The 15,433-nt window shown below is 38.8% G+C and overlaps 1 protein-coding gene across 2 annotated transcripts in view; it reads right to left on the bottom strand.

The window, feature by feature from the left end:
- LOC126261688 (poly(ADP-ribose) glycohydrolase) overlaps positions 1 to 15,433 on the bottom strand; it is a 121,148-nt gene that overhangs the window by 72,182 nt on the left and 33,533 nt on the right. For both annotated transcript variants that reach the window (XM_049958562.1, XM_049958561.1), the window contains one exon: positions 2,030 to 2,146. In XM_049958562.1, the coding sequence (XP_049814519.1) occupies positions 2,030 to 2,146 (117 nt within the window). The remainder of the gene's footprint in view (positions 1 to 2,029; positions 2,147 to 15,433) is intronic.

The following is a 15,433-nucleotide window of genomic DNA, read 5'->3' as shown; positions in this document are numbered from 1 at the left end:
AAGTGCAGCCTTATATGCTCCACCATGGCGGTACAGTGCATGCAGGTCACAGATGCTGATCGGCGGCAAAGAAATATGCTTACACATGCGCCACCTGTGACGGAAGTGAACAGACATTTGATTCGCTTATTGATGTATGATTGGTGGCGGTGACACCATGATGACTTCTCTGCAGTTTAATTATCCCAAGAGCCGGATTCCATGTTTTGTCCAAATTAAAACCATTATCTCTATTTCTTAAATTATTAGCTAATCTAATGTCTATAGCTCCCTTGAAGACAGATTCCCAAAAGGAAGAGGTGGATGTTGAAATTTTCACATCACTGTAATTCATGGAATGCCCTGTATAAATACAATGCTCAGCCACAGCCGACTTGTCTGGCTGTAATAAGCATGTGTATCTTCGATGCTCCACACAGCTCTCATGAACGGTGCGTGTTGTTTGACCTATGTACAACTTCTCACAATTTCCGCAAGGAATCTGATACACACCCGCTTTACGAAGCTGTAAATCGTCCTTCACAGAGCCGAGTAAAGCTGCAATCTCCATGGGGGGCCAGAAGATCACCTTAACACAGTGTTTCTCAATAATACAGCCTATCCTTGAGGAAAGAGCACCCACAAAGGGCAAAAACACACTAGATCTGAAGGAATTACAATCTTCTTCCCCATCACATACATGCATTCTAACTTTTTCATTGAATGCTCTTCGAATTTGATGTGGAGAAAATCCATTCAGCCGGCCGCGGTGGTCTAGCGGTTCTAGGCACGCAGTCCAGAACCGCGCGACTGCTATGGTCGCAGGTTCGAATCCTGCCTCGGGCATAGATGTGTGTGATGTCCTTAGGTTAGTTAGGTTTCAGTAGTTCTAAGTTCTAGGGGACTGATGACCTCAGAAGTTAAGTCCCATAGTGCTCAGAGCCATTTGAACCAATATCCATTCAATTTAAAAATGCTCTTGAGATATGTGAGCTCAAGACTGCACCTGGCATCTTGTCGTCAGTCTTGTGACTCACTCTGAGGATGGCCGGACAATACACAGCCGAAATATTAGTGGAGGAAATTTTATTTCCACGGCTGCATGCCCGAAATTTAATGGACTAATAAGATACATAGCATGAAAAATATGTAATAGGACGCAATGACTCTCAAAGACATTAAATTCTAAAAAAAGCTATTACATAGATCAAGTGAGGGTAATAAAGAAGGAAACTGTGAACAGAGTGTGAGAAGATATACTGAGAGATACTAACAATTAGCAGAGTGAAAGAAGATAAATATCCAGTGAAAATGGACTACAGTGAGTGTTATCCTTCAAAACTCAGGTATATAACTAATATAGTTATCTACATACTATCACAACAGGAATGAACCTGTGGCCAATAACATGAATTGCTGACAACCATCAACAGAGCTCAACAGAGATACCAGGCAAATCATGGCTTGGCGATCACAAGATTGTTTCTTTGCCTCTCTATTCTTTGTAAAAGGCGTAAATACACAATTTGATTCTGCCATACATACACTGAATGGGTCAAACGGTTCAAATGACTCTGAGCACTATGCGACTTAACTTCCGAGGTCATCAGTCACCTAGAACTTAGAACTAATTAAACCTAACTAACCTAAGGACATCACACACATCCATGCCCGAGGCAGGATTCGAACCTGCAACCGTAGCGGTCGCCCGGTTCCAGACTGTAGCGCCTAGAACTGCACGGCCACACCGGCCGGCTTACACTGAATGTCTAAACAGCTATAAAAGTTCTGCGATGCTGTGCTTCTCCAGTATATTATGAGTTCTCTCCCATTGTGTCACAATTCATTTGCTACACATATTAAACAAATACATTAGGTTTAACTGTTCATGAGATATTACCACTAGTCTTAGTACTGAATATTATATCACTGTTTCTAGTGCAACATAATTTCCTTACGGAAAGGAAATCTCCATTTCTTTTATTTTCTAACCAACAAAAACTATGAAATTTAAATTACATTTGCAACATCGAAAAGCACTGTTACTTACCTTATTAACAGCACAAAGATTCTGTGGTGAAAAAGGCATTCTAACATATTCACTATCCCATTTATCAATGTAATGCTGCTTCAAAGGTGCTGGTTTTTCTCCTCTACCCACAGGAAGCTTTACAAAGAAGAAAACACAAAATACTTAGATAGCTTTCTAATTAGATCACAGAAATTATGATTGCCAATGAAGGTTAAACATAAAAACTTAAAAACTTCATGAAAAATCTTAAAAAATGAATGGATAAATATTTTAGTCATTTATGAAAAAGTAATAGAAAAATATTAAAATCTAACAGCAAGATTATTTTACTCTATTTTTATTCACAATTTTATTTTTTGCTCAAAAAGAAATACAACAACTATAGTTTTATAGTAATATAATAAAAATGCATATGAAAGAATTTACTGGAATATGTGAATCTTTGTACTTAACAAACCAAGTGAAACTAATGGCAACATTGACAGAAGTGCCAACAGCGAACTTTATTTTTTCCAGCTTCTTCTGGTATGTCAATGAATGATGGAATATCCTACACAATCTTTTGGTTTTGACCAACACAGAAGAGTCTATGAAAGATGTAAATGAATTCAAGTGTGCTCAACAGCCATGCAAAGATTATCCAAGATGTCTTAGTCAACAATGTACTGTCCTCGCCGTGAACAGCATTCACACTGGGTCATGTGATCATGTAGTGTATCATGGTAGTGCCATTCAGTACCTAATTGCAGTTGCCTTTTGGCCAAATTCCACTATTTTATGAAGCCATACATCACATGCCACTCACTATGTCGAAACCAATCGAGCCACAGACAGGGTGTGTTGAGAATGTAATGCATTGCAATTTTTTATGACACAACTATATGTTGCGGAGGAGTCGGGCTGGTTGGGGAGGGTGGAAGGAAACCTCAACTTTCCATTGGTAGGTCACTCAATTGCTTCCATGCTCTTGGAGGATTAGTACAACTTCTTCTGTGAACCTCTAAGTAGTGGTTGCATCGAACTTAATGACTGAGAAACCTTTAGAGGACTGCTACGTAATAAAGTTTTGTACGAAGCTCAAGGTGCCGCTGGAACTTTTGGAATGCTAAAGGAAGCCTCTGGGGTTGACTGCCTTTCAGATCGCAGCCAAACAGATGGCACAAAATGTTTAGAGGTCAGGAGTAGGTCGCTGATGGGGCCTGCATGAACAGACGATCATGCAACTCATGTGCGCCAGTTACTGAATTCAACGGTTGAATGAGTGTTTGCTTGACATCAGGAATACTGGACTTACAGAAAACGGTTGTTCATGAAATTGTATCTGCAGAGTTCGGCATGTGGCAGATTTGCACAAAAATTGTGCCTGACTTTTGTCCAACGTGCAAAAGCAACATTGTCTGGAAGTGTGTGAAGATCTCAAGCAAATCTGACAGAGTGCAGAATGACACACATGGTCACCCTGCCCACTTTTACACAGCAGTGTTCCAAAGACTGAATCACAGGATCGCCTGCATCCGAAAGAAGTCCCGGGCATTGTGGGAACTGTACCACGACAATGCGCTGGCTCATACCACCTTTGTTGTCATAGCCTACCAGACCTGTATCAATGTGACAGGGTTGCCACAGCTGCCATACGGTCCTGACCTGGTCACATTGGATTCTTTTTGTTTTCTCAGTTGAAAAGGGACTTCAAAGGAAAGCATCTCAAGTCATGGACAATGTGTAAGCTACTTTGATGGCTTCCCCATCCCAATTGAGGAGTTCCAGAAAGTTTATGGTGCTTGGAAACTGCACTGGCAAAAATATATTGATGCAGAAGGGTCATACTTTGAAGAATTTTTAGTTGTTGAACCTACAAGAGCAATTAAAAAAAACAGTGATGCATTACTTTCTGGACAGACCATGTATCACTGTCTTGGTTTGGACTTGCTCTCTGAACATATGTTTGGCTGGCAATGACTAGTTCTTAGCACTGGTTTCAAATTAAAATGTTATTGCCTTTCGCTAAACAACTCACTGTGTTGGTTGCAGGCTCACAAGTAGCCACACTGCTCTCAACATTACTGTTTACAGTTCTGCTCCCACCTCCAGTTGCCCATCTGCTCGCAGCCACTACTTTGCTGTTTCTGACCACTTTCGTGTGGTACTAGATACTATATTTGTGAAAAAAAAAAGACTTACTCAACAATGTATGAACAGTGACAATGTTGACCCCTATTTCTGAAGTTATGGAAGCAACAAATGGAGATGAAGGATACACAGCTGTAGCAGCACAAGCAGCAAGATGAGAAACAGGTGCAGCTACTACACCAAGCAACAGTGACATCTCCATAGCCACCACCTTTCACTGCTTCCAAGGCATCTGAAGAAACTTGGGACATTTACCCATCTTATTTTGTGTTATAATGCAATACGAGTAACATTTCCAATTCATATTAGCAAAGTGCTTTGCTCTATTTCAATAGCAAATTGTATAAGGTTGTCATAAACTGGAGCGTGGGAATGATCCTAGGAAATTATCTTTTTCTGTAGTTTGTGACTTTTTGTCTAAACACTGGGACAAGAAACTCACATTATATTCACACTCAAGTTTAACTAATGCATAAAACAACCAGGGCCAATCACATGCATCCATGACAACAGAATATGTAGGTTTAGCTAGACAGTGTAACTTTGCATGTGCAGCCAGTAATGTTTTAGCTATACACGTGGCTCGAGAGGTACACAGCAATACCACCAGTTCCGAGCAGCCACCTCCAGATGACACTTAATAATTGGGACTACCTTCTGCTTCCACACTACATCCACTGGCATATCAAACTGACCCACCAATAGTGTTGCCAGCCACCAGAGAGAGCCCTGTCAACCTCGGACTATTCTGCTTCCAGCTAGTGCTGGTGCAGATGGTGATCTTTTTGTCAACACGCAAAAAGAAAACAAGCCAATGACACACACTCTGTTCTGCAACACCAGCAGTTCCTGCAGTTACACAGTTCATTCAGAAGACTACAGTTCCAATAGAGCAGTCGCTATTTACAAAGAAACAGGAACAGTTAACTATGAGTGTCTGCACAACACTTTCAGTGATAGTGACAACTAAAACAAAGAATGCAAAAGACACAAAGTTATTTAGAATTTCACTGTATTAGGTATGGGACCTGAAGTGTCACACATTAAACTACTACCAAAGTTAAGTAAAACTGTGTATCCACACCATTAATAAATGTTAATGACTATTTCTTATTGTGTTATCACCTTTCTGTTTTAATCTACCCGGTCAAGCAAGTGTATAATTAGATATTACTAGTGTGCATGGTGTCATCTTAATTAGAACTATAGTGGAAATAAGCTTTCTGCTACCGTGGGTGTTTGCGCTCAACTGATACCAACATTCAGTTACAACAGCTCAATGCTGGTGACAAAAAAATACATCTGTAACACCATGACTAGTGATGAGGCAAATGATTTAAGATCAGTATTCCAAATCTGGTGGTGAGATAAAGTGATAATTGTTAACAATTTTTTGCCAGTTATCAACACTGGTGACGAGGCAAAGGTTATAGATTTGCTGAAAAATTTCGACCTGTACCTAATGTTGGCTATTGGACAACATCAAGATTAATGACATTTTCGTAAGTTCCCAACCCTGACAATAATGAAGCAGTGCAAATCAATAGAAGTTGCATTCTTATTTTCCATACTTCCTTTTGAGTACATGTTTTATTTCTTTGGTTTTTGCACCAACACTGTGGCTTAGCATTATTCTGTGCATACTGGATTCTGGGACTGCTAACCTGTTTTCTTTCCAGGAAGATTTCTGTGAATTTTGTAAACCATTCTAAGCATAATTTTCAAACATGGACCGACCACTATTGACTCTCCTAAAGTCCATGCTCCAATTATTGTCAGCAACTCAAGTGTCACTGTAGTGTGCTCAGACAGATTTGAAGAAAGCAAACGAGGCAAAAAACAACTTCTACAAACAAAGCGGCAATCAATTTTCAAACTGAAGCAGGGTCATCAATTTCAGTCGCTAACCTACAGGCAAAGCGAAAATTAGGGTTCCCAAAGCTAACAGACTTTCAAAAATTCATTGATCATTTACTTACTGTAACTGTACTCCAGTAAAAGGAAAATTTTAACAATGTAAGATATGAACAATTAATGAAACACACTAAATTTGTAGTTGTAAATTCAAATAAACCAAGGAATTTACTACGATTAGATCTGTACAATACTCATGGCTTCACCATTCATGAAGCAGTAAATCATGTTCAAACTGGTGTTCTGAATGTAAAGTTAATCAACCATCAGAAAAATAGGATGATATTGTTTTTGAAGCAACAACCAGTATTAAAGGTTATGAGCACATGTCATAGTGAAGTCAAATATGGTGCCAAAATTATGCAAACCTTTTGCATTAAAAGCGAAAGTCAATGTCTTGCACAGAATGGGGTTGAATATGCCATAATCACCCACCTAGCCAATGGACTATGTCAATCACAATTGTACAGAAACTGAACAGCTCACTAAGCTTCTGCAGAGATTTCAAAGCAATGGTTAATATTCAATACATTATTGACTCATACCCATTCCCAAGCCAGAAGAACCGATGCAGAAATTAGCTGGTAGTGTTTACCTTACCAAACTGGATCTTGAAGAAGCAAATTTGCTGATCTCTTTGGATGAAGAGAGACAGAGATTTATGGTGATAAATGGTTCATCCAATCTCTACTTTTACGAATGGTCACTCTTCGGAATTGCCTGTGCACTGCGCTTGTTTCAGCGGTATTTAGAACAATTAATTTGGAAAGCTCCATAGTGCTGTGTACTACTTTAATGGCATGTATCTCAGGAACACTTCCGGCAGAATTCTTACAGAATTTGGAATCTATTTTCAAAATTCTACAAGCGGCAAATTTGAAATGCTACAAAGATAAGTGCCTCTTTCAACATGAAGTGCAATATTTAGGGCACATACTGCTAGCAAACAGCATCAAACTGACACTGTAACACACTGACACCCTTAAAGACCTTCTAGCTCCCAAGGATGTAAAGCAATTACATGCCATATTAAGACAAATAAATTATTAAAGGAATTTTCTTCCTCAGGCAGCTTCTATCAGTGAACCACTGCACAAGTTGTTACATAAAGGAATCAGATGGAATTGTAACAGTGAACGCCAATACGCATTTAACAAATTAAAATAGTGTTTGCTTGATGCCAAACGTTTACAACATATGATAAGAACAAAATGCTCACAGCTGCTGTTGATGCTTTGCACTGTGGCAAGCTGCCATTCTGTCACATCAATATCATGGTTTTGAATGAGCAACTGTGTATGCTTCAGGGACTCTGACAGTGGCACAAAGAAATTACAGTCAGATCAGGAAGAAAGTTTTTGCAATTTGCAGTCATCACACTTTGACAGCTCAGCATTTGTGGTGCTGGGCACTACTTCTGTCGAAATATGACTATGTAATTATTTTCAGGTCCACAGCACAAATGTTCATGCAGTTTTGCTTTCATGTATGCCAATAGAGCAAAACAAAAAGTTTGTCTCATAAGCTGATATTTGTTTTTCAACAGATATCGGTAGTCAAGACACTGTGAAAAATTTCCCAGTAAACTGTAATTTAATTACCAAACTTGTGCAAAAGATACAGATTTTTCTAAGATTACACAGTATATTAAAATGGAAAGGATATAAGATTAACATCAACAAAGGCAAAACAAGGATGATGGAATTAAGAGAAGTAGACGAGTTTTGTTATTTGGGCAGCAAAATAACTTATGATGGCCAAAGAAGAGAGGATATAAAATCTAGACTGGCAATGACAAGGAAAGCATTTCCGAAGAAGAGAAGTTTGTTAACATTGAATACAGATTTAAATTTAGGAAGTGTCTTCTGAAAGCATTTGAATGAAGTGTAGTCATGTATGGAAGTGAAACATGGACGATAAACAGGTCAGACAAGAAGAGAATAGAAGCCTTTGAAATATAGTGCTACATAATAATGCTGAGATTTGATGTTTAGATCATGCAACTAATGAGGAGGTACTGAACAGAACTGAGGGGGAAAAAAAATCTGTGGCACAACCTGACTGAAATGAGGGACTGGTTGGTAGAACACATTCTGAGACATCAAGGGATCACCAGTTTAGTATAGGAGGGAATTGTGGGGGCAAAAATCATAGAAGGAGACCAAGAGATTGATACAATAAACAGATTCAAAAGGATGTAGGGTGCAGTAGTTATTTCGAGATGAAGAGGGTTGCACAGGATAGAGTAGCACGAAGAGTTGCATCAAACCAGTCTTCAGACTGAAGATCTCAACAACAACAACATTCAAATGAAATGACCTACTGATAAGAAGTTCCTTAATCAGCCAAAGATTAAATCTTATTGGAATATAAGGCAGGCATTTACAGTGTGCAAAGGTGTCATTCTGTTACATTCAGAATCTGACAAGACACAAGTGATTATCCCTGTGGTGCTTAAATTCTAAGGTACAACAGATGACACAGCAATGCTGCTGGAGCATAGTTTCTACCAAACGCTTTGCAACTGCAACAATATAGACAAATACATTGAAACGATGCTGGCAAAATGGCACTTATGTCAATCATACCAGCCAGCTTCGTCTCAACAATATTTTCTGTAGCCACAGGCATCAGAATCCTTGGTCACGTCTGTGTATTGATTTAACAGGACTATTTCTTGGAAGTTACTGGCTCATCCTCATCAATTTGCAATACAGACATCGTCAATATCTTCCACAAAGACTATTCAGGCTTTATTAAAGGTCCTTCCTACTGAAGAATTGCCAAAATCTATTGTGACTGACAACAGCACTTTTTTTTCTTAAGAATTTAAATTATTTTGTAAAAGCAACAGCATTTCACACTTCAAGACTACCATTTCATACTGAGGCCAATGGGCTCGCTGAAAGATTCGATCACACTTTCACATCATCACACATGATGCAGCTTGACTAGTAGTACAATAAAGAAACTGCTTTATTGATGTTCCTCTTTCAGTACAGAGCTTCTCCACATCATGCACAATATCCAGCACATAAACTACATGGAAGACTTCATTGCACATTAATGTCAATTTTAAAGTGCTCATGCATCCACAACCTGAGCTTCAGCAACAGTCAAAACACAATTTTTTTTAATTGACTTATACCATACTCATTATAATGTACAAGTATGGGAATAAGTGACAGGTACCTAGCACACTCGCAGAGCAGCTTGGTAATGTAATGTTCAAAGTTCAGTGTTCACATGGAGTCACAAAACACCTTAAAAATCAAATCAGGCTGCACCCTACTCACATGCATGTAGGCAGAACTCCTAGGCTGTTTTCTTTTATAGAATCTGAAGACTTGTATGCAGCCAGCCATCTGGGGAACCTTCTGACACAGTTGGCAACTGCCCCCACCAGCACCTCCAGCAGCAGGGTCCTACTGTAGCCAGCCAGTGATGCACCAGCAGTAGCGAGCACTGCACATCACATTCGCCTATACACAACACAATGGCAAATGGGTGACCACACTACCACCTCAATGTGGTTCTTCATCGGTTTCTCACAATACCATGGACAAATTCCAGGAGGAGCAACATGTATGCATCAACCAAATGTGCACACTACTAAGCAAGAAAGCAGGAAGTCAATGAAGCCACCCGGCTTCATCAGCTTTCCTGACGGGGAAGAGTTGCTGTATCCATGACTCAAAAGGCACACAGCAATACCAAAAAAGTCCACCACCACACAGGTGCAATCACTCGCCAAGCACCTTCTCAGTTCCAAGCAGCTGCCTATAGATGGTACTTGCTAATTGGGACTACCTTCTGCTTCCATCACACATCAATGTTGAATCAAACACTTCCACCAATAGTGTTACCTGCCACCAGAGGAAGTGCTGTCAACCATGGACTATTTTGCTTCCATCTAGTACTGGTGCAGATGGAGATCCTTGTTCCAACAAGCATAAAAATGACATGCCACAAACACTCACTCAGTTCCTGTAACGCCAGCAGTTCTGCAGTTACTCAGTTCTATTTTCCATTCAGAAGACTACAATTCCAACATAGCAATTGCTGTTTACATAGAAATAGGAACAGTTAACCATGGGTGTCAGAATAATGTTTTCAGTCATGTGGCAAAATAATACACAGCCGAAAGACAGCAAAGTTATTTAGAATTTCACTGTATTATGTGTAAGAACCTAAATGCCACATATCAAACTTGCTATCAAAGTTAAGTAAAACTGTATATTCACAATATTAATAAATGTTACTGATTATTTTGTATTGTGTTGTCATATTTCTGTTCTCATGCCTCCCTGTCAAGCGCATGTCATAAAAATGTATGTACAGTTATGTATATATGCATGCATGAATGTACATACATTTTAAATCTCCTCCTAAACCACTGGACCGATTTCAACTAAACTTGGTACATATATCACTCACAGTCTAGAAATCATCACTATGTCACATCAAACTCCAAGAAATGAAACAGGCATAATCCAATGAATTACAGACCCGTATCACTAACGTCAATTTGCAGAAGGATTTTGAAATATGTACTGTGCTCGGACATTATGAATCAACTCAAAGAAAATTATTTATTGGCAAATAGCCAACATGGATTCAGAAAATACTGTTCTTTATTTTCGTGAAGTAATGAGTGCTATTGACAGGGGAGATAAAAATGATTCCATATTTTTAGATTTTCAGAAGGCTTTTGACACTGTTACTCACAAATGATTTCCAATTAAATTGTATGTCTATGGAGTGTAATCTCAGCTGTGTCATTGGATTTGTGATTTCCTGTCAGAAAGGTCACAGTTCATAATAACTGACAGAAAATCATTGAGTAAAACAGGAGTAATATCTTGTGTTCCCCAAGGAGGAGTTATAGGTCCTCTGTTAGTCCTAAGCTATGTAAATGATATAGGAGACAACCTGAGCAGTCCTCTTAGATTGTTTGAAGATGATGCTGCCATTTACCATCATGTAATGTCATCTGATGATAAAAACGAATTGCAAAATGGTTCACACAAAATATCTGCATGGTGCAAAATGTCGTAGTTGACTCTAAATCAAGGAAATTATGAAGCTGTCTGCATGAGCATTAAACAGAATCTGCTAAATTCCAGTTACCTGATAAATCACACACATCTAATGGCTGTAAACTCAACTAAATACCTAGGGATTACAATTATGAATAACTTAAACTGGAACAATCGCATTGATAGTGTTGTATAGTAAGCAAACCAAAGACTGTGATTTATTGGCGAAACACTTGAAAAATGCAATAGATTTACTAAAGAGACAGTTAACAATACACTTGTCATCCCTCTTCTGGAGTATTGCCGCACGGTGTGGGATCTGCAGGTGACAGGATTGGTGAAGGACATTGGAAAAGCTCAAAGACGAGCAGTTTGTTTTGAGCTATCATAAAATAGGGGAGATAATGCCATGGATATGATACAACAACTGGGGAGGCAGTCATTCAAACTAAACATGTTTTTCAATGTTGCAGGATATTCTCGTTAAATTTCAATCACCAACTTTCTCCTCAGAGTGTGAAAATATTTTGTTGGCACTCATCTTTAAAGGTAAAGAAATTATTATCATAATAAAATAAGAGATAGCAGAGCTCACACAGAAAGATTTAAGGTTTCATTTTTCCCGCATGCTGTTCGAGAGTGGAACGGCAGAGAAGTAGCTTAAAGATGGTTCAATGAACCCTCTGCCAGGCATTTAATCATGTAGATGTAGATGATGATCAGTATCTCCTACCTATCAAAGGGGTGAGGGTAAGAGTGGGGGTGAAAAAGCAGTGTAGCCCACAATGCGTGAATACCCCATACTTTAGTCATCCAGTATTTGAGAGTTAGCACTTAAAGACTTGCAACATACTTTCCAAATAATTCAAACCTTCAAGAAACTCTTTCTTGCTGACAACACCCACAAAATGATGAAAGGAAGAAAGTTAACCACTTCAAACATTTTTTCTGTTCATGCAGTAAAACTGCCACTTGGAGCATATGTTTTAATTCATTACTTCTTTACTACTAATTGTGTTTGCTACATGTTTTGCAGGTAGCATTCACATACATTACAGAATTTTCCAGAAAAATTATATCACTGTACGAAACACAGTTCAGGAGATATGACATCATAAAGAGTGAAATGTGTAAAAAAAACTGCCGCATCATGCAAAAAGTTTTTTGCAGACAGTACCCTCATCTGTCACTGACAGTATCTACATAAATATATCACCGTGTGACACATAGTTCAGGAAAAATGACAACAAATACAGAGAAGCATGAAAAACTGCAACATTATGCATGACATTTTAATTTATTACTTCCTTACTATGAACTCTATTCGCAATGCATTTTGCAGACGATATCCATATATGTCACTGAATGTACCTGCAAAAGTATATCATTGTACGACACATACTTTAGGAGATATTAAATCAAATAGTGATGTGAGAAAAACTGCAGCATTGTGTATGACCTTTTCATTTAGTGCTTCTTTACTACTAACTATATTTGTAACATATTTCACAGGAAATATCCACATACACTGCTGAATGTACCTAAAAATATATATATATCATTGTACGACACACAGTTCGGGAGATAAACATTGAGCTGCATGAAAACGAAACTGTAAAGTGGAATTTGATATAGGTACAGAGGAAAAATATAATGACATGCATGCATGTGGGCGAAGCTATGGGTAATAGGCTCTTCCTAAATCCATGAAACAATTTCAACCAAATTTGGTACACACATTAGTTCCAATCTGGAGAGAAATACTGTGGGGATCAGAGTGCCAGCCTCCTATTGGTGTGAGCATGATAAAGTGGAAAGAGAAGAAGAGAGGAGGAGATGAACAGAAAGAAGAGAGCAGAAAAAGGACAGAGGGGCGTGGACTGGAGGAGGTTGACAGAGAGGTGGTGCAGGAGAGGGACAAAGGGGAGGAGAAGAGGAAAAGAGATGGGGGAGAAGGAGAGGGACACAGGGAGGAGGAGTACATTGACAGAGAGAGAGGGAAGATGGAGAAGGGGAGGGGGAGAGAGGGTAGGTGGCGGGGAGGGAGAGGGAGAGGGAGAGAGGGGGAACAGGAGGTGATGGACAAATAGAGCAGAGTGGAGGAGATGGACAGAGAGAGGGTCTGGAAGAGATGGACTAATAGAATAAGAGTAAGCATTTGAAACAGCTGCACCTGCACAGCAAACTATCAAAATCAATGTCGAGATGCATAAACTTTCACGTAGCTGATGTAGTTGCTTAAATGGTGACAAACAAGAGTCGTTACTCCATAATTAGTCCAACAAAATGTGGTAAAATAGCATGTATGTAAACTAATAGTCATCTGACACTACATCAGCAGAAATTCTGAAACAAGAGCATGCAGTTCACCATGAGACCTCAATGAATGTGGCATACCACAGCTGTCCTTCCTCAGCACTGACTGACGGGCCACATACACCTGTTACAGATTACACAAATCATGCAACAGCTATATCATGCATGTCCACATTACAACATGGAGTGCACCACCTGTCACAAGCCAGATCATTTTTCGAGTGTCTGTATGATCAAGAGGACAGCAATGTCATCGCAGTGAAATAGACAACTACACATCACAAAGCCTGTTATGCCAATTAAAGGGGCATCAACCAGATTGATGATCCACTTGGAATTAATGGGCAAGCTATCAAGTGCCAACTGGAAACAGGAGAAGCAGTGTCATTAGTTAACTGGAACAAGAACCAACTCATTGGTGCCTCACAATCTCAAAGAGCTCAGAAGCAAATCATATCATACAGTGGCCAATGGATACTACTAAGGGGACAAATCAGAATTAAAGTACATTGCAAGTAAGCGTCATGGAGACTGACACGTTAGCAGATAAATAAACAAAGATTTCTGAGTACTGTTAAGTATAAAACATCATTGGTATATTAATATATTTGTTCGTAGCTGAATGCAAAGTGTAATATGATTGTAATTATATAGTTGCTGGTTCAGATCTCATATTTCAATTCTGTATGCGTTAACAAATCAAAATGTCAATTAACAAATACCAAATCATATTTTCAATAAAAATAACATCTATTTATTTTTTTATTTTGGTCATAAGCAAATAAATCAGAATTTTACACAAACACACACACACACACACACACACACACACACAGACCTTTGATGTTTCACATTTTTATACCAAATTTTAATTTACTATGAATGCTCATATTTAATGCAATTGATAATTAAAAATAAAAAGACTATTTTATTTTAAAATCATGATACAATATATATTTACTAATGTTTCCATTTGTTAATAAATATGCAATTTAAAAAACAAGTAAAAAAAAGGAAAATACTAGCGCGATTCAAACTAGCGACTTCATGAATACAATCCAGTTTTGTCATCTACCAGTATACTTAACAGTGCTCTGAAACCTTCAAGGAATTTTTTTCTTTTAAGGACTGTGCCTTACTACTTTGAGAAACTGACGTCCAAGCTCTACCTCCAAATCCTGTAAGTATGAAGAAAACCAGAGAGAGTCACCCTGTAAGACCTACACCATAGCAAAACATTATGGATATAATCCATAGATTACGAACATAACTCAACAGGAACAGCACAGAGAATTTCAAAGGAAAACAATAGCTGATGGGAGAACATATATTTCTTTTCTCTCCCCCCCCCCCCCTCTCTCTCTCTCTCTCTCTCTCTCTCTCTCTCTCTCTATCTCTATCTCTCTCTCTCTCTCTCAAGCAAACAGTGTTAAGAGAAGTAAGACATGGCTTGGATAAAATAACTTTGTGATTGAAAGATAGTAGTTGCACGGGACACAACTTGCAGCCAGCCATATTAGATAAGATGCTGCTTGCATTTAGAAACAGATGAAACAGCAAGCACTTGGCACTAGAGGAAGAATTACCATTGGCTGGCAGCTAGCCGTATCACTCAACTTATTGGAATGTCTATCACAATGTTAATTTTGTTGATCTATAGAGACACTGAAGACTTATTCATATCAACATTTTCAGATGAAGTGCAGGACTGTACAATGTAATGAGCCGTGAGGAACCTTTGGCTGGAACTAAACACGTTTGCCAAGTGATCAAGGTATAGTTTCCACTCAGTATGTACGACCATGACACGCGTACAACAGAAGTCTGTAACTTAACAAATCTCGGGAGAGTCATGAGGCTGCAGTGGAACAACCACAGTTACAGTGGGTTTTGATTCCGAGTAAATATGAACTGAAATCTAAGGGGTTAGAAATAGTTTCCGCTGAGCAGGTATGGAGAGAGCCTACGGACACTGAGAACATTAGCACAAGCAAGAGAATGGGTTTTACTAGCAAGGCATTTA

The sequence above is a fragment of the Schistocerca nitens genome, chromosome 1, assembly GCF_023898315.1.
Source record: "Schistocerca nitens isolate TAMUIC-IGC-003100 chromosome 1, iqSchNite1.1, whole genome shotgun sequence".
Taxonomy (NCBI): Eukaryota; Metazoa; Arthropoda; class Insecta; order Orthoptera; family Acrididae; genus Schistocerca; species Schistocerca nitens.
Note: the sequence above shows the minus strand (reverse complement) of the source record. Positions and strands in the feature narration are given on the sequence as shown.